This window comes from Lytechinus variegatus, chromosome 6 (assembly GCF_018143015.1).
Source record: "Lytechinus variegatus isolate NC3 chromosome 6, Lvar_3.0, whole genome shotgun sequence".
NCBI classification, from domain to species: domain Eukaryota; kingdom Metazoa; phylum Echinodermata; class Echinoidea; order Temnopleuroida; family Toxopneustidae; genus Lytechinus; species Lytechinus variegatus.
In genome coordinates, this window is record NC_054745.1 from 46,813,443 (window position 1) to 46,836,855 (window position 23,413).

At 33.7% G+C, this 23,413-nt stretch overlaps 1 protein-coding gene across 1 annotated transcript; it reads right to left on the bottom strand.

Moving 5' to 3' along the window:
- Window positions 1-4,276: 4,276 nt before the first annotated feature.
- LOC121417561 (transmembrane emp24 domain-containing protein 5-like) lies at window positions 4,277-12,827 on the bottom strand. The gene is made up of 5 exons (XM_041611298.1): window positions 12,607-12,827; window positions 10,556-10,653; window positions 8,912-8,981; window positions 7,289-7,408; window positions 4,277-4,737 (listed from the first exon to the last, which is right to left on the bottom strand). Exons 1-5 carry the CDS (start codon window positions 12,766-12,768, stop codon window positions 4,519-4,521), a joined length of 669 nt encoding a protein of 222 aa, XP_041467232.1. The 5' UTR covers window positions 12,769-12,827; the 3' UTR covers window positions 4,277-4,518.
- Window positions 12,828-23,413: the final 10,586 nt, after the last annotated feature.

A 23,413-nucleotide genomic window follows, 5' to 3' on the forward strand; every position in this document is an offset into this window, starting at 1 on the left:
AATAAGAGTGCAGGATGTGAGCCAGTGGTGTGACAGAGAAGAGAGAAAAAAAAGAATAACTGAGAACACAGTTATGTTCAAATGGGATCATTAATAAATGTCAGCTTCAGATAAGGCATAATATAAGGGGTGAAGCTTCATATGTTAAAATATCAAAAAGTCACACGTGAAAAGGAATTTGTTCATTATGACTTGATGTGATGAAACAACTTGTAACAAAGTTATAACCTCTCATCTCATTCTCTTCTTTGAACTTTCTAACATCTAGCTCTCTCAATATCCAAGCCCCTTTATTTTCTAACTTATCTATACCTTTTATTTCCTTCAAAAGGAAGAAAAAGAAAAGTATTACTGGCAGGCTGTCATAAACCTCAAAGTTTCAAAGATAGCTTAGAATTTGGTGTTTAGATTTCTGTTCTCAAAACTTTTCAATTTTTAGATAGAACTTTAACAGCAAATCGAAAACATGTGCATGTAGATCATACGTGTAAAGTGTGTTGCAAAGAGAATATATTGCTTTCAACAAACGTTCCTGAAACACACTGGGATAAGAAATCATGCATAAAAAATGCTAAGCATCTTTTGCTTTGAGTTATCCATGGAATTTCAAATACAAAATACTCACACCAATGAAACACATAAGCGAATTATTTATTCTTAATTTATTGAACATTTGAAAAAAAAATTAAAAGAAATGTCAAACACATGTTGTAACATTCATTTCTACAAAGAGTTAATTATCTTTGAATATGAAGTCATATAGCTCCCAGTGACATACAATCAAAGCGTATCAGTACATCTATCTATGGCAATACATGTAAGAAAAGTTATAGTCAATTGCAATATTAATCGTATCTTTTTCTGTTACCCCCCCCCCCCACTTTAGACTTGAATAAACCCTTTTCAAATAGGCATGCATGTTCAAACCATCAGAAACATTTCAAATATACAAAATAAAGAGATTAGAATTACATAAGAATCAATAGCAAAATGGCATTGGTTAACTATATAAGAATGCACTCTATAAGGCATGGATCCAGAGTTTGACTTTCATATACAGGGTGCTAATTGGCACAAAGATTTGACAAACACAATACATTTGAAAAAGTATTTGAAGGTCAAGACCACCCCAGAAAGTTGTTGATTTGAATTGATAACAAACATAACACTGCAAATTTCATCAAAATCGGATGTAAAATAAGTAAGGACATTTCTCATTTTTGCATATTTTTCGTAAAACAGTTAAATGCACAACTCAGCGATATGCAAATGAGAGAGTCGATGATGTCCATCACTCACTATTTCTTTTGTGTTTTATTGTTTGAATAATACAATATTTTGATTTTTACATATTTGACAATAAGGATAAACTTAACGTAACCATAAACTGTTAAAATAATGGTAATTTGACATGTTCAGGGAGAAATAAAACTTTGTTTCACTTGACAAGGAGAAAATTAGAATATTTCATATTTCATTTGATAAAATACAAAAGAAATAGTGAGTACGTGACATCATCAGTCTGCCAATTTCCATACTGACCAGGATGTGCATATAACTATTTTGTGAAATTAAACAAAACTTTCAAATGTCATAACTTTCTTATTTTACATCCGATTTTGATGAAATTTTCAGTGTTTTGCTTGTTGGATTTTTCTCCCTTTTTTCAAATCAACTTTTTGTTGGGGTGGACTTGTCCTTTAAAAAGATAATCGCTCCGAAATGAACATATTTTACAGCGACCGCCCTCTTTACAAAATTTTGCAGGCTAGGTGCCCACCTTCTGCACAAACCTGGATCAGCACATGCTACAAAAACATACCAAATAATTACTATTGATTTATCAAAAAGGAATAAAAAAATTAGAAAAATAAACAAATGTACTATGAAATAAATTAACATAACTAATATTCAAACTGAACTTCAATATAAATTTCATGAAATGTGGTAGCTGTCAATGATGTAATTGCCAGTGAGCTATGACCCAGTGAAATTCAATTTTGTGATCGTTTGATTTAAAAGGACACATGAAACAACTGAAGGAAGCACTAAATTTACTACAAGAAAGAAGACCAACCTGTCTTTTCACAAAGCTATTTATATGACATCACACAGGACTACTGTCCCACTGTTGTTTGTGCTTAGTTGAGATTCTCAAATTCTTAACATAATGTGAGTGCTATGCTCTAATCAAACTTTAAACATGCAGATTCAGATGATTTTTAAAGATCTTCATTGGTCTTATTTCATTTGAAGAGAATCAAAGATCAGGGCTCCGGAACACAAATGAGATGAATTGCAAATATGAAAGAACAGCACTGATTGGTTCCTGGTCAGAATTTTAAACCTAATGAGCGTAAAACATTGATATTGATTGGTCAGTTCATTTAGCAATTGATCGCTAATCTTTGTGTTACGGAGCCCTGAATGACCAAACACACATGACTCCAGAATCAATGATACTCTTAATAGCACTGTTAATAACAAAGAAACTACAAGGGAAAAGACTGACAGTGGATGAAACGCTTGGGAAGAGCGCCCGACAGGGTTCGTTAAGTATACATGTACATATCGTCATTTTTCTTTAAAAACGCTAACAAAGTTAAAATGCATACATGTACGTCTATCTCAGAGATTTCCAAATAAGCGGCCCCTGTGCCCTCTCCCTCATACCTTCTATCATTTTCCCTTTAGATGCGGTTTATACACAACCTGCATGCCAATAAAGCAAGTTCAATGCCCTTCCCCATGAATGAAATAAAGCGCGTCAAAAAATCACCAGAGTGCCCCGTCTTCCCCTTATAGTGTCTTTGAATCTAATACAATCTCCGTTATCATGTATCTTAGCAGGAATCCAATTCAGCATCATTCACCATTGATTTGTATGGGCCTATATGCTGAAAATTAGCCAGAAAAAGGCACTGAGTTCTTCATCAAACAGTTAAAACAGGTATTAGGTTGAAGTCATATTCATCTAAACCAAATATAAAGCATTAATCCAATACAATTGCAATGATTTGAGAGATATTCATACATGTATGAATGTCATAATAAACATAATATAAGGCACTATTTGGTTTCAAAAATACAATAAAATAATCAATTACAACACTACCACACAAGCATATTATTCAGTATAAAGTCTGAATTGCCCCAGTAGTAGAGGGTACTTGTCAAATTGATTTCTCTGAATGATTGCAATGGTCAATGTATAATAACTCAATTAACTTTACAATTCATTACTGTTTTGTGTTAGAGGGGCCATATTCTGAAAATTTTCTCTCAAATTCTGTTTTAACTTCTGTGCAAAATCTGTATTTTCTTTAATATCTAGTATCTTTCTTACACTTGTACATGTGTGAGCTTCATGCCTTGAGCTGCAAAATGGCACAAAGATTGATTCAACCCATTCACATATCTTGAGATACTGTACATAGATATTCTGAAAATTGTGAATCATTTTTTTTTCTTAACTTATCAGAAATTTAAACAAAATTTACAGAAGTATGTTTGTCACTGTGATATATTCCTTACTTGATTCTGTAAGAAGTATTTTATTTGAGGAGACATTTCAAAATGTACATGTAAGATTTTTCAGCCATTTATGATTAAATGTAAAGTGATGAATTCTCTTTTCTTTTAGATGTCAGCATAAGTGTATAAAGGGAGTAATGTATATTTTGCTACTTCTCAATAATGCATGGGCATTTTAAAAGAGATGCCTCTATAAATTGATCTAGGCAAAACATTTAAAGAGCGTAAGAGAAAAATAGAGATAAAATTTGGGCAGTCTTTAAAGAGAAAGATAATTTCACAATACTGATTTAATCTAATAATAGCAAGATAATAGAAGAATAGGACAATTTTCAGAATACTCCTATGCCTGAATGTTAATAAATCTTGTAAAGTCTGTAGTACATCTGTACATGTACATGTATATCTACCAATGTGACATATTGCTGGGAGGGTGGATGTAATATTGCATTGATTGATTGCAGGTCAGTAATCTGTTTGGTACTGACTGACGACAACTAACATGATTCTGGTCTAATAGCATTCTAATAATATGTGTATATCTGATTGCTAAACCTGATATGATCATAGTTAGGACCATTGTCGCTAAACATGATAATCATAATAATGAAAATAGTTTAATTATCAATACAGCAATAATTATGATAAAAATGTTGAAACAATATAAAAAATAACATGATACTACTACTACTACTACTACTACTGCTACTACTACTACTTGTAATAATAATAATGATAAGAATAATAATAGCATTGAAAATAAATATTAGTTATAATAAAATAATAAAAAAAATTATCAATAATAATAAAAGTAATAGTTTTACTTATTAGCAAAACCAAATGAACTATACAAATCAATACTGCGTATGTCCATACACGATTTAATCTTATGAAATAAAAATCTGCATCTAACATATTGCTCAAAAAATATAAATGTATGAACAGAGCTTATATTCTCTACTTAATTTGAGCATACAATACCAATCATGTTCTCACTTTGGTATTATTAGCAAACAAACTCCTAATCATAACGACCTGTATGATTAATGTTACCAACATAACTATGGTGTTGACAGCTGACCAGAAATTCACACGTTCAAAGTTACGTTCTGTTAGATAACGGTCCCGGAACTCTATGTTGCGCCATTGTCGTTGGTGAGTCTGCGACTTACGTAGGTTGTCGCTCACAATATCTAATGATGTCTGCAAAAAATAAAAAAATATATAATTTTATACCATGCAGGTTGTTTAACTCACATATCTTTAAAATTCTTCTTTCTACCCTTAAATTGGCAACAGCTATATTTCTCAAATATGGTTTTCAAACAATATGGATATAGTATCGTTTAAATGAACCAAAGATGAAAATTCAATTGAAGTTGCCAATATGCATGTTAAAACAAAGATTTTATTGTATCATTGCATTTTCGGAAGTGCAATGATTGATAAGCTTTTTTTTAACAAGTGCACACCTGACCTATTAACCAATAATGCATATAGCATTTCCATTCTATATTTGAAAGCATGATAAAAGAGCATTGTAGATTAAATGCCTTGCTCACGGGCATAGGTGCCGGGATCGAACCCTGGACTTTACATGTAAAGCCAGGCGCCTTAGACCACTCGGCCACGGCACCTCCACTTTACCTAATAAAGCTTTACCTAAATAAACCTTTTCCTAAGCCAGGAATGGCATCACACACACTAGATATGGTATCATCTTCTTCTTTCCTTCTCATCAAATGCAACCTTTCCTTTCTTGCTTAACCCTCTCATATTCAGTCCAATGTTTATCTGTTTTTCTTTGTCAAAATGACTCTTTGTACAATTAGGATAAAAACCAAATGCAAAAGGAGCTACCACATATGTACAGACATCCCCTTAAAAGATATCACTCATTTGTATCAAGGCAAATTTGGTAGCAAATATCCCCCAGGTCTAAGAATTTGAATATTCCATATTCTGGAACTCTGAAACCTGGGAGAAATTTCCAGAAAGTAATATGATTTGAACTATAAATATCTGACAAAGAAATAACTGAAAATTTCATTAATTCAGACAAAGAATGAATTTTAAGTTTATGACATCTTGAAGTTTTGCATTATTTTGGTAAAAAGTTACATGTAGCTGTATGCACATATTCAAGAATATGCAATGAGGTTCAAGCTGATGTCATATACCCACTTATTCTTTTGTATTTTATAATATGAAATTCTATTTATTCAAACTTTGTCCACCAAAAAAATAGGATTGAAAACTGATTTAATGTGTAAGGTAATCATCGATGCAACTTTATTAACATTGTTATTTTTTTATCAAGTTTCATTGAAATTTTCAGCATTCTGCTCAGTGACTTTTACTCTTTATTATCAGCCTGGAGCACCCCTAAAATTCTGGTCTAAGGCTGTGGTGTGTGTGGAAAGCCAACTATGACAAACATCTCTAACAATACATGATCAATTTAACAGCTCATTTAACACTAAATTCATTCACATAACTGCTTGGGAATAACCCTCTTTCATTCACTATTAAGGTAGATGAAAAAGCACAGCAAACAGAAACACAACAATGTAAACAATAAAATGAGGTTTCCCATAATTTTAGCATGGAGTAAAGACCATGGTCTGTTAGTTAAATTCAACTTCAGAAAATAGTTCTTATTGAATTAGGTTAACTGACTATGGAAGATTGACTTAACGCATAGTGATAAATTCATAATAACCTTGGATACCAGCATAATTCCATGGCAGTTAGAGATGTATTGTAGAAAAATCATAAAATGTACAGGTAATTACTAACTTTTATGATCATTATTTATGTATGTACAGTACAAATACAGTCCGACCTCCCTTATCCGGACGCACACTTGCCGAGATTTTTTTTTTCAATTAGTACGTGAGGAGATGAGATTGCAATCTAAACTCAATCCTATACACAAACTCACTTTGATTACATATATTTTACAATATAGTCTACCTAAAACAACATTATTTTTCATGAAAATATCTCACCCAAATCACCGAAAGGCAGGATAATTTTCCAGTAAATCGGGGCGCAGTACAAACATTTCATCACGTTCTCTTTTTGTTTTCCCGGGAAAAACAACGCATGTCTCGCTAGCTAACGCTAGGCCTCAATATGGACAGCACCATCTATCATGTTTGAGCCTACAGTCAGTTTAACAATGGCTGACATTGCGAAGCTGTGATAGCCGCCGTGATGATCTAATTGTGAAACTTACTTTCATCGAGTCATTCATTCTCTTTTTTCTTTCGAGGTATGCTCGATTTATACCTCAATCATTTTAGCAGGTAAATTATCCAAAAGTTTTGGCCATCGTTCGATTTCATTTCCGTTAAAATACCGCCTATAATTTGCACTGACACTGCAGTGAATACCGGCACTGTCTGTACGGCCACTACAATAGATAACGTGTACTGTAGCTACCGCCGTTGTGGGGATCGAGGCCGCAGCTGCGTGTATTTAATATTGGGTCTCCCAGATCCGGATAAATCCCTTATCCGGATTGGTGCTGGTCCCAACGTGTCCGGATAAGATAGGTCGGACTGTATTGGAATATGGAGAATTTTCAGATTTTGTGCAATTAATAGAACAGGTAAATTATTCATACCAAAATGAAGCACTAAAAGCTGTGTCTAGAAGAATTATTGTACACTTTATATTAACAGCACTGCAAAAGATGAAGTATTCTGGAAATTAAAAATAATGTTATTTTTTATGCCTGATATCTTACTTGAATCTCCTCCATGGTAATCTCTACCTCTTCGTTTCTATTAGCAACCGCATCCATCCATTTAGGAACATCAGATTCTCCTTCATCCTCATAGTCTAATGCTAAGTCAAAATAAACAATCTGTGAAGGATAAAAAGAATTTATACACTCAAATAATGATAGGGTATGATTACAAGATAAGATGTGATGATGATGATTATGATGGTGATGATAATTATGATGGAGATGATGTTGACAATGATGATGTTTATGAAGACGATGATGATCATCATGATGCCACTGCTGATATTGATGCTGATGCTGAAGATGGTGATGATGATTAAGATGATGATGATGATAAATAATATATTTTCATGAAGTATTTTTTTATAAGGCTACAGTTGCTTCATAAAAAAACACCATGTAAATCAAAGACAAAATGTATATTTTCTCTGAAACACTTTTCTTTGTTATTACACCAGAGATCACTGAAGGTTTCATGACAGTAAGATCAATTCAGAGTAATCCCTGGCTATGATTTGTAACTATATCCATTTCTATCAGTTTCAAAGCTCTATACATAATTTTAAATCATTTTAATATCTATTGTTTCACATACATAGTTTCAAAGCTCTATACATTATTTAAATCATTTTAATATCTATTGTTTCACATACATAGTTTCAAAGCTCTATACATTATTTTAAATCATTTTAATATCTATCGTTTCACATACATAGTTTCAAAGCTCTATACATTATTTTAAATCATTTTAATATCTATCGTTTCACATACATAGTTTCAAAGCTCTATACATTATTTTAAATCATTTTAATATCTATCGTTTCACATACATAGTTTCAAAGCTCTATACATTATTTTAAATCATTTTAATATCTATCGTTTCACACACATAGTTTCAAAGCTCTATACATTATTTAAAATTATTTTAGTAGATCTTTTCATAGTGCAGGTATCTCATATGAGAATTCTTTTATGCCACGTGTGAAATCACCAGCTGATGATGTTTACACAGCTCTGATTCATCAATATTGACAGAAGTCAAACAAGATTAATTGGAGCGATGCATTGAGTAACCTATAGGTTGTACCATGTAATACAAATCTTAACCAAACAAGTTCAAACAAAATCCTAAGAAATTATCATAAATGATGCAGTTTGACAAAATTGCTATCTTAAAAGTTAAATTTAGATAAAACCTGTCAGCCCTGATTTACATTGACATGGCATAGGCAACATGTTCAGATTATTAGGAGCAGGCTGAAATATTCTAGCAATATCATAAAGCAGAATACATGTAGTTCATCATCTAGGGAGCAGTTGAACTAATCTCACATGTCAATATCATAAAGCAGAATACATGTAGTTCATCATTTAGGGAGCAGTTGAACTAATCTCACATGTCAATATCATAAAGCAGAATACATGTAGTTCATCATCTCGGGAGCAGTTGAAGAGCAGTTGAACTAATATCACATGTCAATATCATAACTTTCAAAATTCATATCTCTGGCATTCTTTGTATTTTTATCCCTTTAAAGTTTTGTTATTCATGAGACTATTAAACTTGACATATACATGTAGTAGGTCAGATAAGAAATTAAGAAGGAAAGAATGACAAACCTTTTCTGACATTCGACTGAAGGAATTATCAAAACACATGAGGTAGTCCCCTGTCTCTTGTAAATTAAATCTGAAAAAAAGGAATGATAAGATCCAGTTCTTGTTTAGTGCATACATGTATCAATGCCACTATGTATATCAAAAGGGACTTGAATTTATCATACTGGCTTTGATGCACAGCAAGCCTTTTACAGCACAAAAGCATTTTACGGTCCAAAAAGGAATTATTAAAAATTACATTGTATTTGTGCCTTTTACATACTACTTTAAATACTACTACTACTACTACTACTACTACTACTACTACTACTACTACTACTACTACACTACTACTACTACTGCTGCTGCTGCTGCTACTACTATTACTACTCCTACTACTACTACTACTACTACTACTACTACTACTACTACTACTACTACTACTACTACTACTACTACTACTACTACTACTACTACTACTACTACTACTACTACTACTACTACTACTACTACTACTACTACTACTACAACTACTACTACTGCTACTACTACTTCTACTACTACTACTTATACTACATGTACTACTACTACTTGGGTATAAAGTTGAGCCACAAATACTATGTACAAAATGTATGCGGGAAGAACTAGCATGTAAATTTTTTAATTAAAGTATTTCCACTTGATCATTCTCTATTAATACTAACATCCTCTAAAAGTAAAAAGAACTGTCATGTGAACTTGCTCCTTTCTGCCTGCTTATTGCTCAAATATACACAGTCCTAACTTTATGTGATACTTTCACATCCACACATTTCTTATGCATCCATCACATAAAAGACTATGACAAGAATGAGAATCCATACCTGGACTAACAAATAAGACGTGTGCGGGTAAAAAGACCTTTAATATCTATAACTTTTTTGGCTGAAATTTGTATTTTTCCCTCTAAAAATGGCTTTTTGTTCAAAGTTGAAAACAATGTGGTGGGGTTAAGTGTTATGTAATTAGTCATCAAAACATGACACCAGCACAATGCCTGACTCATTCATTATTGGCCTGAGGGTAGTGGCTCAACTTGCTCCTATGCTCAACTTACCCTGCCTTCCCCTACTACAACTACTACTACTACTACATGTACTAACAATAATCTTATTCCTGCCAGGTACCTAATGACCTGAGCTGCGTTGAGTGCAGACTGCAGAACAATTTCTGTGGATTTTAGTGGATCAATTTCTTGAAGGAAATTAAACCATTGAGTTACTATCCAATTAATTGAAGGAAATATCATTTGCAAATAGCTAATTTTCATCAATTTGTTGGGGTAGACTTCCCCTTTCAATACTCCTTAATACAATGGCCTGTATTCTGAAGTCGGGTTTAAAGTTGTGGTTTATGTTTGGATAGCCAATTGTTACATAAATCACTAACGGTAGAGATATCATTTTTCAGCTCATTGGCACTCAAATCATTCATAAGAGTCTAGGAAGTATAAATGGATGATTGTCTTCACCATCGATAAATCAGGAAAGAGCACAGTAAACGTAAGAAACATACAACGTAATTAAAATTTTGAGACTTTTGGCTTGCCATGATTTTAGCACAGAGTTAGACCATGGTCTATGTAAACCGGACTTCAGAATACGGGCCAATGATATCATTACTCACGAATAAATTCCATCTTGTTTTCTTGCTTCTGTTGCTAAAGCTTTGTTCGTTGGTGAACGTAAAATAAAATTAATGTCTAAATCTCCTCCTTCCAATACCTGAAATAAAAAATCACAGATAATTTAATTTAGGCAGTTCTCTCAAAAAACATAAACAAAAAAGGCTGACTTGATTAAGAAGTGAAGGGAATCCCACCTTACTTATAAATGAGAAGAGCAGAAGAAGTGAAACAGTATGGTCAAAATTTGAGAGACATGAGACAAATAATAACAAAGTTAAAGATGTTATTATTTCACAAATACTAACATTAAATATGTGATTATAAATGATTACTAGTATTATACTTATTATTTATAATCACATATTAAATTTTAATGTTTCTGTAATAATATTTTTCATCATAAATTGTTCTTCAAAATGGCATAGCTAACCAGATGTACGTCATACATAAGCGGCTCAAGAGTCGACCAAATTGTGTTTGCGTTGTGTACATGTGGGTCGAGGGATCTACACGACATCCACTCATTCTATGAACGTAATTATATAAACAAGCTGCTACTCCTCCCTGTGACCACCCATGGGTTCATATCGTCTCGCGAGTGAAGGATTATCAGTCATACGCACGCGACACACCACTACACTTCGAAAATACAGTGGGCTTTTGCCCACATAAAAGATTATGTTTAAATACATATTCCACATCCTGCTATGACACTTACCGAATCATTTAGATCCTTCCGTGACTTCTTGAAGTTTCTTTCTAAAAATATGTATATTTTCTTGATCTTTAGTGAAGATTTTACGGAGATAGAAATCAGTCAGCGTTGATATCAATTTTCTCCTGAAGAGGGCGCGCGATTTATATTCATATCAAAGACACGACAAGGGAAAGAATAGGCACCTACACTATTTTACACGCATATCGACGCAAGGCATTACGCAAAGTCCGTGAAGTGTCCAATCTTTTCATTGTATAGACTTTGGTATACCGTATACGTATTATTGACGTTCGTCAAAGCTTGTACTGCTGGTTTCTTTCCAGGCACGTATATTATTTTCATTTTTTTTTTATCAGTCATCTTTTTGAATTAATGCAAATGAGTGTTATCATCACCAATAATAATCATTAATTATGTTTTTTGAAGGCATTTCATTAATTGGTGCCCATAATTAGTAAATTAATCATGAGGATTGCGCATTCAAAGAATTTAGATACAGTTATAAAATTACCGAGGAGTTGAATCAAGGTTGTGAAATTATTAGCGCCACCAACGGGCTTCCTTGTATTTCCGTGGAAGAGACAAGCGAAGTCACTTTCGAGGCCGAGGTAAGCAAAATGTGCTTTTTTTATCGGATTATTATTTTATTATTCTTTTACATTCAACAAACTCTTGCTACTTACCGGCAAGAGCCCCGGTGCGTAGCGAGAAGGAGCTTCGGCAAATATTACTTCAGCAATGAAGCGATGTTTGCCGACTACTTCGAAATCCAGGGTCAAACACGGTCTATTGTACGAGGTTAGTACATACTAACCTCGTACAATGTGTGAGTGCCCTGTGACTGTGTGGTGAAATAAGGTTGGCAATGTTTGGCTTATTTTCTCTTTTTCTTTGGGACAAATGCTTGATTTTTTGACACTGTCAGGTTCCAATACAGTTATTCATCATATAACTTGGTTCTTAAGTAAATTTGATTCTTTAAATTATTTTTTTCTTAATTAAAAATAGAGATTGAAAAACTATGATTGTCTTGGCTTGCCATATTATTTTCCACCAATAGAGGGTTTACACAAAAATCTAATCGAATCGACTCGGGCTTATAAATTGAGACTGACTTTTTTAATTGAATAATTAAACTCTTGACGTTATACCAACGGCGACGGGTTGGCCTACGCGATTCTTGATCGCACACCACGCAGGTCAACGCCTAATTCAACGGCAGCAAAGGCTCCCTCCCTCGCTCTCCAAGTCGAGTCTGTGTCATGTTGCGTGCACATCATGAAATCGCACTAACAAAACATTTAATATATGGGGCCGAATCGTAAAACTTGCCTGAAACTCGAACTCCAAATTGCTGCCGGAATTCATCGTTTGATGGAAACATTCTCTTCTTCCTGGAGGAACTATTACTGTAAGGTCATGCATTATCCCTGATGACAATTCTGCCACAATTAATAGAATGAAATATCCCAGAATTAATCGCAAATTCTCCATTTTGCGTGAGACTTTCAACTGCTCTACTCCCCACCAATGATCGCTTTCCACGCTCGAACTCAAATGATATGGCCGCCGCGCGCGTTTCCGTTTTACACCCTGGCGAAGGCATTTTCCGGAAAAGTAGCCAAAAAGCGACTAGTGAAGAGTCTACGTCTACGTTTGTTTACATTATCAGCTGGGCGCGCGATCCAAAGTCGAAGTTATCCGCAGAACATGCCGTACTCGGCAGCTGAGCTTATATTATATTTTCCAGGTTCAATACGAATCATGTTTGCCTTGATCATTTGCCTTGCCGATTTGCTGATGTCTGTCTTTCTCTCTATCTGTCTATATATCTATCTCTCAAATTCTATATCTATCTATCTATGTAACTGCAGTATCTATATCTCTAATAATCTTCTCTGTCTCTCTAATTCTTTATGTAACATAATATCTATCTCAAATTCTCTCTCTCTATCTATCCATCCATCTGTCTGTCTTTCTCTAAAAGTCTCTCTACCTACCTATGTAACTACAGAATCTATCTGTTAATTTGTCGCTCTTCTCTCTCATTCTTGATCTATAGTGACATCTATCTATCTCTCAAATTATCTATCTCTCTATCCATCTCTCTATCCATCTGTCTGTCTTTCTCTATTTCTCTCTATTTTTTTAACTAGAGTATCTATCTGTCAATTTGTTCATAATCTTCTCTGTCTCTCTCATTCATTAATTATCTATTTAATCTCTCCCTCTCTCTATCTATCTATCTATCTATCCATCTGTCTGTCTTTCTCTTATTCTCTCTCTCTCTGTTTATCTATCTATTTTTTAAACTTATCTATCTGTTAATTTGTTAATATTCTTTGTCTCTCTCCCTCTTTATCTATCTAACATCTATCTATCTCTATCTATTCATCTGTCTGTCTTTCTCTATTTCTCTCTATATCTATCTATGTATCTATCTATCTGTTAATTTGTCTATCTTCTCTGTCTCTCTCATTCTTTTATCTTTCTATCTATCTAACATCTGTCTCTCAAATTCTCTATCTCTCTCCTTCTCTAGCACCTGTCTGTCTTTTTTCTCTCTTTCTCTTTGTCCGTCCATATTTCTATCTATAACATCTCTCTATCTATCTATCTCTCTCTCTCTTTCTCTCTCTCCCCCTCTCCCTCTATATATCGACCTCTCTGTCTCTCACTCTCTCTCTATTTATCTATCTATCCATCCATCTCTCTTTCTATCTATCTATCCACCTCTCTCTCTCCCTCTCTCTATTTCTATCTATCTATCTGTCTATATCTATTTATCAGTCTTCTATATCTATCTTTCGGCAGCTTCTAAGTGTATCAATCCATCAAACTTCAATTTGTCTTTCCATTATAAGTATCTGTTTATTTTGATTTTGTCTGTCATTCTATTCATTTAGTTAATAATTTATTTTTAGAAAAAAAATATATAAACAACGCAACTGCAAAAGCATGTTCGGATTTCACTCCTGACTGCCGCTCTCTCTGTACATGAAGTGCCGAGGAATTCTGTGCTCTGATCAGTAACTGTGCAAATTGCATGCGGTGGTGGACTCGCCTGTGTAGAGATCAGTGGTCGCAACATGCTGCATGCAACCTTAACCAGCGACGTGTGTAGACTCTTCACTAGTCGCTTTTTGGCTACTTTTCCGGAAAATGCCTTCGCCAGGGTGTAAAACGGAAACGCGCAGGCGCCGCAGGCTAGGCATGGCGGGGGGCTAGGAAGAAATAGAGTTGATATGATTATCATTTTCCTGAGAGTTATGCATGCATGAGTCATAATGAGTATTTTTCACTAAAACAATTTTTCTTACTTGTTTTTTTCTATAAAAGTTGCTGTTCTATCTTATCTTATATAGCGTCCATTCTTTTGTTTTCTTTCATATAATTTCCTTAATAATTTTTATATATATACCGTATATTTTTTTCTGTTCTTTCTTTAATTTTTTCGTTTATTTTCTTTCTTTCCTTTCCTTTTCTTTTCTTTCTATCTTTTTTTTCCTTTCCTTTTTTCTTTTCTTTTGTCTTGTTTTCTTTGTCTTTTCTTTTTTGTCTTTTCTTTTCTCTTAATTCTCACTGATCTCTTCCTTTTTTCTTTTACATTTTCTTTTCTTTGCATTTATTTGTTTTCTTTCCTATTCTTTTATTGATTTTATTTCTTTTTCTTTTTCCTTCCCTTCACTTTCATTCCATATAATGGAAATTATATAAAGTTAAGTGAGAATATAAAAACGTCTACAGGAATAAGGAAAGATAAAGCCGTAAGAGGAATTAAAAAGAAAAAGGAGAGAGCGTGTACAATATCTTGGAGTCAATAAAGGAATTGCCTCCTCTCGATCATAATAAAAGGAAACTGAAAAAAGTGGCGGCAGGCTGATCCAGAGGCGGCGATCCTGGGGGGGGGGGGGCTGATTGCCCCCCACTTTTTGAAGCCACTGAAAGAGTGCATGCCCTATACGCCAGACCAGGGGCGGAAATCTCTCCCAAAAGGTAGGGGGGACATGGGGCTGGAATATTTGACTTGTCCAAGGTTAGTATCACCCCAAATTTAAGGTCATTTCGACAAAAATGACAAGCAAAAAAAGGGGTTATCATCCCAAAATTAAAGCCATCTCGTTCTAAAATACATGTTTTATACAGGGGCGGATCCAGCCTTCGCCAATGGGGGGGGGGTGAAATTATTTTCAGCCATATTTTCCCCGATCGGTCGCTCGAACATGATTCTTTATTTGTTTCTTTGAAGTGGTAGTTTTTATAATTACTTCTTATCTTTACTCTTATAAATCAACATAAACATTTAATATCATAATCATCATTTATAAAATGCGAGCGCGAAGCGCGAGCAAACTTTTTTTGAGAATGTTATGTACAGTTTCCATACTAATTGGGACATGCTAGGCAATGCTTGTTATCCTGGAAAGGATGCCTATGCAACTATACTATGAACGCAAAGCGCGAGAGGAAATTTTTGACACACGTTTTGAACTGATCAAAAAGGTAGGCCTATAGTCCAGTCAATCTAGCCAGAATAGGGGGGTGACCCGCCACTAATTGCAACACTTGATTTTCCACTGCAATGCTTTCCAGGAAGGTCCCCTTAACAACATACTAAAAGTCCCAAAAAATCCAAGCACTGGAAATTTATGAAATTTGCATATTATGCAAATTAGCCATAAAAAGTTAGAAAAATAAGGAAAATAGTCCAAAGATTACAAATTAAGCGTCCAAAACAATTTAATTTGAGCGAAAAGTAATGATAAATAACTGTATTCAATGTTTTTATTCAAAAGCGCAAACAAATCTACCTAATTTGCATATTATGCAAATAAGCATCCTTATATGGAAATATTTCAAGATATTGTAATTGTTCTCATATAGACTGCTTGAAAACATTTGAATTATGTAGACATTTATATGCTACTATCACTTAGCATGAGAATTCATCACAATGCCTGAAAATTAATTTGCATATTATGCAAATTAGCCATTAAAAATAGGAAATAAGGAAAATAATCCAAAGATTATATTATCAAATGTCAAAAGCAATTGATTTGAACAAAATTTTAATGATGAATAAATAAGTACAATGTTTTTCTTTTAAAAAGCTAGCAAATCTGCCTCATTTGCATATTATGCAAATAGGTATCCATGTATGGAAAATGTCAAGATATTTTGATTTTCTCACATTGACTGTTGTTCAAATCATTATGCTGCTATCACTAAGCATGCATATTTATCCTAATATAATTTGTATTTAAGGGAAATACTGGAAATGTGCTCTTCACGTCCTAAAGCCATGTTGTTAGTCTGACAAGATGATGCGATTGGCAAGAACAAAGCACATTATTTGAAATTGGTGAGTAGTTTGTTAGAGCTGACATCCCTTTCTTATATGGATGAGAACGACAGAAGGGAGGCCAAGAAAAGCAAACTTATGGCAGGTGAGATCTGATGAGTAGTCTCATTAAGAAGTGTAACAGAGATTCCATCTGGCCTAGTAGCTTCATGCAGATTGTTTTCTTTAACAATTTCTTCAGTAGTTTGGCTACACCCGCTTGACTCTGGCCATGTCTGGGTCACAACAGGGTTCCAGGACTTGCAGAGCAGCGTCATCATCATCATGATCAGTGGTAAATACTAAGACTAAAAAATCTGTTGTCTTCCAATGTAGTCATAGCGCATGATATTAAGGGCTTCCAACATGCTAGTTGTTACAGCCTGGATCATTGCCAATCCGGTCAACAAATTATGTACGAAAGGCTTGTCTACAAACCATTCTATGGTCCTCCTTCATGCATTGTAGCTATTCTGAGCTTCACCTTACTGATGCTCAACATGCGCAAGCCTTCCTATAAAACTTTTCTTCCGACACAATTTACATGATTTATGTCCAGTGTCTCATTGAGGCAACTTGTGTCGGAAGAAGACAAGGGTAATGGTTTGGTTCTTGTCAAAGTCCTCTTGATTGACATTCAATCTCCTATGCTCGACTTGTCGGATTTCAGTACAGAGAGTTGTATGATTGTCCAAAGTACATCTGCATGACACTATGAAATTCAGCATTCCTCCAGAAGACATCCTTAGTCGTACCATAATTTCTGAAAGGTTTAGTCCCCTGTATACCCTCACGGTATACCAGTGAGTAACACAAAGTGGCAAATGAATCCTGGAATGGGTAAACACTGTTTAATCAATGTTGGATGGTATTTGATAGTGATGTTAAAGGTGTTCCGTTATGTTGTGTCCTCTTGTTGGAAAGGCAATAATCTGGCTTAGTCCTTCATCTGTTAAAGTCTACTCGGTTGTTCATTGTCTCACTGAGGAATTTCCATTTGCCATAAATATCAGGAAATTGATATTATTTGCATACGATTTGCTTAGAAACTATAGCTACAATATATGGAGATAGTTGCCATCCTTAGGAGATTCATCAAAGAGGAAAGAACAGAAAACGGATGCTTCATCCTGAAGCAGCAACTGGATTCAGCAAGGACGTCTAATCATGATTCCTGTATCTGAAAAGATGTCTATATACACTTTAAGCCTTTATCATGACTTTATGAATGGCTTTCATGTCGCTCGTATGGGCAAATGCTCATTGGTATTTATAAACCATGCCCAGGGATCTCGTGATCCAAGGAAGTTACTCATATTCACCACCAAGACAAGTGGTGTGCTACAAGGACCAAATATTCAAAGCTAACGAGCTTTTATTGTACTGGGTGTGACATCTTGTACTGATCACTTGACAATCAAGGAGCATGCTATCGTGGACTATACTAGCAAGAAACGCAAAGACTCTACCAAGTCAAGGAGAGAGCAGGACTTGGGTAGAAATATGAAGCATTCAAACAGTAAGACCCATGTAGAACTGACTCATCATTGCACAATATGAGTGGGGTATCTGCTCCGGTGGTAACTGCTCATGAAAAAAAGTCAATATCAACCAAGCAAGGTCATCAAGGTTACATATATATAATCTACGTGGAATTTTAGAGGAAAATATCACAAGTTTTCTTGATTATTTATAACATGCCGGATGCTTATTTGCATAATATGTACATTCCACTTCAGATATTACCGGTAAGCTGATAATTAATGTACTAGGCATTCTTAGTAGTCATATATTGATCTAGATTCACAGAGGGGAGACCTTTGAAGGGCCTTTCAAAGACCAAAAATTGGCAAGGTCTTATACAGCAGTCTCCAAGATCACTGAATTTTGTCATCTCTGTGGAATGGCTCAGAAAGACCCCTCGAAGAACTCTGAAAGACACCTGTCCTATAGAGATCTTTCAATGGTCTTTCAGAGATGTCTATGCATCAAGTGATCCTTCAGAATTCTTTCCATAGACTTTGCCTGGTCTTTCAATTATCTTTTGATGATTTTTCAATGATCTCTCATGAGTCTTACAGTAATCTCTGAAAAAATCTCGAGAGACTGCCGAAAGATCATAGAAAGACTAATAAGAACTTTGAAAGTTCATTGAAAGGCCAGCAAAAACAATTTTCCTGAAAGACTGTTTTGAACCGTTTCAAAAATGTTTTGGACTCACGAGGACCACAAAGACCATTGAAAGATCTATCAGGAATCGTGAAAGACATCAGAGATCTTTAAAAGTTCGTTGAAAGATCAAGCAAGTTTTATGGTCTTACAGCAGTCTTTCAGAGCTCTTGGTCTCTTTGGAATGAGGGTTTAACTGTTTGTATGAGAAAAATACAAATTTCTGGGTTGTTTTTTTCATACAAGGATGCTCATAATGATATATGCAAATGATGTAGATTTATTTTATTTGAAGAATTATTAAATTTGTAAAGATTATCATGAACTTCCATTCATTTTATATTGTTTTCCGCACTTGATTTCCAAATTTGGGATTATTTTATAAATTATAAATTTTTATGGCTAATGTGCATAAAATGCAAATTTTGTGATTTTCCTATGCTTGTCTATTTAATGGCTTTTAATATGGTGTTAACTTCCTGTAACTTAAGGCATTGCCATATTCAAATTTCAATAGATAATCTACTTGCATTTTTTTAGGAATGTATCACCAGTGTGTTTTCTTGAATATTTATTACATACTTATTTGCATAATATGCAAATGACACTACAGAAACTAAGCTTAATATAAATCTATTCAACGTCCTTAGTGATAGCAGCATGTAAATTTCAACATTATTGAAATTTTCAAGCAGTCAATGAGAGAAAACTCACAATATCTTGACAATTTTCCATATAAGGATGCTTATTTGCATATTATGCAAATGAGGTAGATTTTTTTGCACTTTTGATTAAAAACATTGATTAAAGTTATTTATCATGAATTTTCGCTCAAATAAAATTGTTTTGGACACTTAATTTGTAATTTTTGGACTATTTTCCTTATTTTTCTAACTTTTTATGGCTAATTTGCATAATATGCAAATTTCATAAATTTCCAGTGCTTGGATTTTTTGGGACTTTTAGTATGTTGTTCAGGGGACCTTCCTGGAAAGCATTGCAGTGGAATATCCAGTGTTGCAATTAGTGGTGGGTCAAACCCTATATTGACTGGACTAATGCGGCATTGATTATAAACGCGCTACAAATCAATAAAATCATTTTCTTTGTGTAATATATTGATGAAAATTGTAAGGTTCCATTCTTCAGGGGGGGGGTCAATTTGCCCTTGCACCCCTGTCCCCCGCACCTTGTGTATCTGACTACGGTTCATACCCGCACCATCATTACTTATTTAGTCAAATAATTGCCCTCCACCTAAAACTATTAAACTTACATCATTCGTTTCTGGATCAGAAAATAATTTAATTTGCACTTTACGCATGCATAATTTTCTGTTAGTGATAAGTTTCCGAACATGCTGAGCGTCTTATGGGGCGATCATGTCTGATGAGGGGTTGTAATATTAATGTGGTTAGGTTTAGATGGTTTTGTTGTTTCAGGTCATCAGATTAACTTCCAATATTCATATTTTGTATAACATACATAAAAAAAGGTCTACATACATGTACAAATATATCACTGCACTAAATTGTCATCCAACCACAAATCTATAAATAGATTATGATCCTCATCACAAATTATGTTAATCGAAAAAATCTCACTTGAGGCGGATATGAAAATCGTTTAATAAGCAATAAGAAAAATTCCTACCATTTATTGTTTTATTTAGTTTTGTGGTCTTCTAGTTTCTATTGATGATAAAAACTAAATTGTGAATGAACCGTTGTAATATTTGTTAATATTAGGATAATACAAACCTCATTCAATGAATCAATTATCTTGAGGGAAAGAGAAAAGAAAAAAAACGGTAAGAAAGAAAGAAAGAGAAGGAGAGAGAAAGAGTGATTATGAAAGTAAGAGAGTATAGGAAAAGTTTCACTTGACGAATAGTATGAATGAATGAATTAGTCTCGAGGAAAAGACAAACAGAAGGAAAACGGAGGGAAAAAGGAAGAAAGAAAGAAGGAAGTGAAGAAAAAAGGAAGGAAGGAAAGAAATAATTACAAACATAAAGCAAATGTATTGAATTTCAATTATATTGAAACACATTACATAACAGCATTTGAATAATACTTAGCCAAACAAGCAATTTGAGAGTACATAAAAACAATATGTATAAAGATCATTAAATCTAAAATTTGATTGATATAAAAATTACCAAAAATAAACAGGATAAAAGAAAGATCAACAACAAAGAAATATCAAGTAATGGAAATACATACAAGAAAGGAAATTTAAAGGGGATAGTATGAAGGTGGTCACGTGGTGGGGGAGGGGCGCAGAAAGGAGGAGAGTAAAGGAAAATGAAGAAAGACAAATAATATTTATTACAAAATTATGGGCACATCCTGAAAAAGAAAGCAGACTATCTAAAATAAATATGCATAATAAAATGTGCCAATATAATGACAGAACTTGCTTAAATTAGAAAGAATGCTTTTATTTTCAGAATTGAATAATTGGTTCACCTTTAAAGTGTTTGAATGATTCCAGTAATATTGATTTTAGGTGATTCGTTGGTCATGTCAAGAGGCTGCACTTTAAAAAGGTAGTAGAATTCATTCATAATTTTACACTCATTGTAATGAGTACAAAATCTCTCATTTCTTGGAATTGCATTCTTCCAGAAAAAAAACTAGTAATTTGTGATTAACACAACGAAATCTACACAATTATGTTCGCCTCCTTCTCACCCAAAACAGCAAAAAGTGAAAGCTATTTTAGAATTGAAGCGTCTGCTTGAAAATTCGGTAATTCAAACCAGGGGCGGATCCAGAATTTTCCAAGGGGCGGGGGCACATTTTTACAAGGGAAAATTTGACAAGCAAAAAAAAGGTCTTCACTTCCAAGGGGGAGGGGGCACTCTTTTGTTTTAATGGCATTTTCACATTACAAATTTTAATTTTGCTTCTCAAAGGGGGGAGAGGCACGGGCCTGTTTCAAAGATTGAATTTCTTTCTAAATCAAATTGCCATTTTTTAAAAATAAATGTAACTCAATCTGATACTAACTAAATATTTGAAGCAAGAGAGTTTTAGATTTTATACTTTCACTCTATATGTTAGGCCAATCTCTGAGAGCTTTTTATTAAATAGGCAGTTTGAAATATCAGAGAGGAATTTTAAAGTGCGCTTCTTTGTATATATATATTTTTTTCATGCCCCCAAGACGCTCTGAAAATAAAATCACCGTTCGGTTTATGGAAGGTGTGGGAGGGGATGGAAAAGGGAAATTCGGGATAAATCTGATTAACTTTAGGAAATCGAAAATCCGAATATATGTGAGTACACATAATTATTGCGTGGTTGTTAAGAGAAGAAACTGAAAGAGAAAGTTTTCTTTGTCCAAGGTTCATTGAAACATTGCCGACTTTAATTGCTGGTTCTGGAACGTCAACAAGCTTGTACTGAAATCAATAAAATGTAGATACGTAGCGAGAGGTTATTGGTGATTGCAGATGTATCCCCATATAAAAACAAATATCTTCCCACACCATTCCCCCGACTCTGTCCCCGTCCTTTGTCACACCTAATTTATTCTAATCTTACCGAGATCAATTTTTTTATTGATTAATATACATTTACTTATCTATTAATTCATGAATAATGACTTCTTATTGATTCATTATTCCGAGATTTATCAATTCATATTTTAAATAGTATTCATTCATGGATTTTTCTATTTTGGATATAGTTGGTATTACCTCAATTCAATGCAATTAAAGACTTATTTTCTTCAGATTGACATTTTATCCGTTTTCATATAAAATATGCAAATCAATAATATTTATTATCAATATCACTATCATCTGTCTCATTATGATGGTAATACTAGTAATAATAACAATAATACTATTAATGATAATAGACCTAATAATAATAATACAAAAAATAATAATGATAATACATTACTAATATATCATTACTATTACTATCATTATAATCATCATCAATCGGACAAAAACATTTCTTCACTAGGGCCGTAGAAAATGAATACCCCAAACTAGCGAAATCTCAACTGTTTTATGTAGTTAAAACAAACATTTCTCTTGCGTCAAATTCTCGATGAGGAAAATAATGCACTATAAAATCAACCTTTTCGTTTTATGTTTTGACTGTAAAATTTTTGCCAACTTGATTTGTCATTCAATTTATCATCATGGACGATTTTGTGGACAAGAACTGAAGACTATATAAACATACATTTAAACCTATATCCAAAAAGCGAGTACGATCTTACTCAAAGCCAGGAAGTGAGATATTTCAATTAATAGACTTTTGATTATTTCATAAACTTAAGTAATCCAAATATAGATTGTATACCTCTAATAGATGAGGATCCCCAATTTCCCTTGACCTAGTTTACCACTTAATATTATTCCTCTAATAAGATCATTATATCAGTAATACTTTCGAAACTATACCATTATTGATACAATAAGTTATTTCATTTTCCCTTGATTGCATGATATTACTTGCCTCGATACGAAAGTAACCGGGTATACCCATTGACTTTCAAAATGTCAAAAGCATTTTAAGAAGCTTTTGTTGATTTAGTAAAAGAAGATTTAGATTTCAGATTTATTAATTTTGCCGTTTAACAAAATACAAGATGATACAATTATAT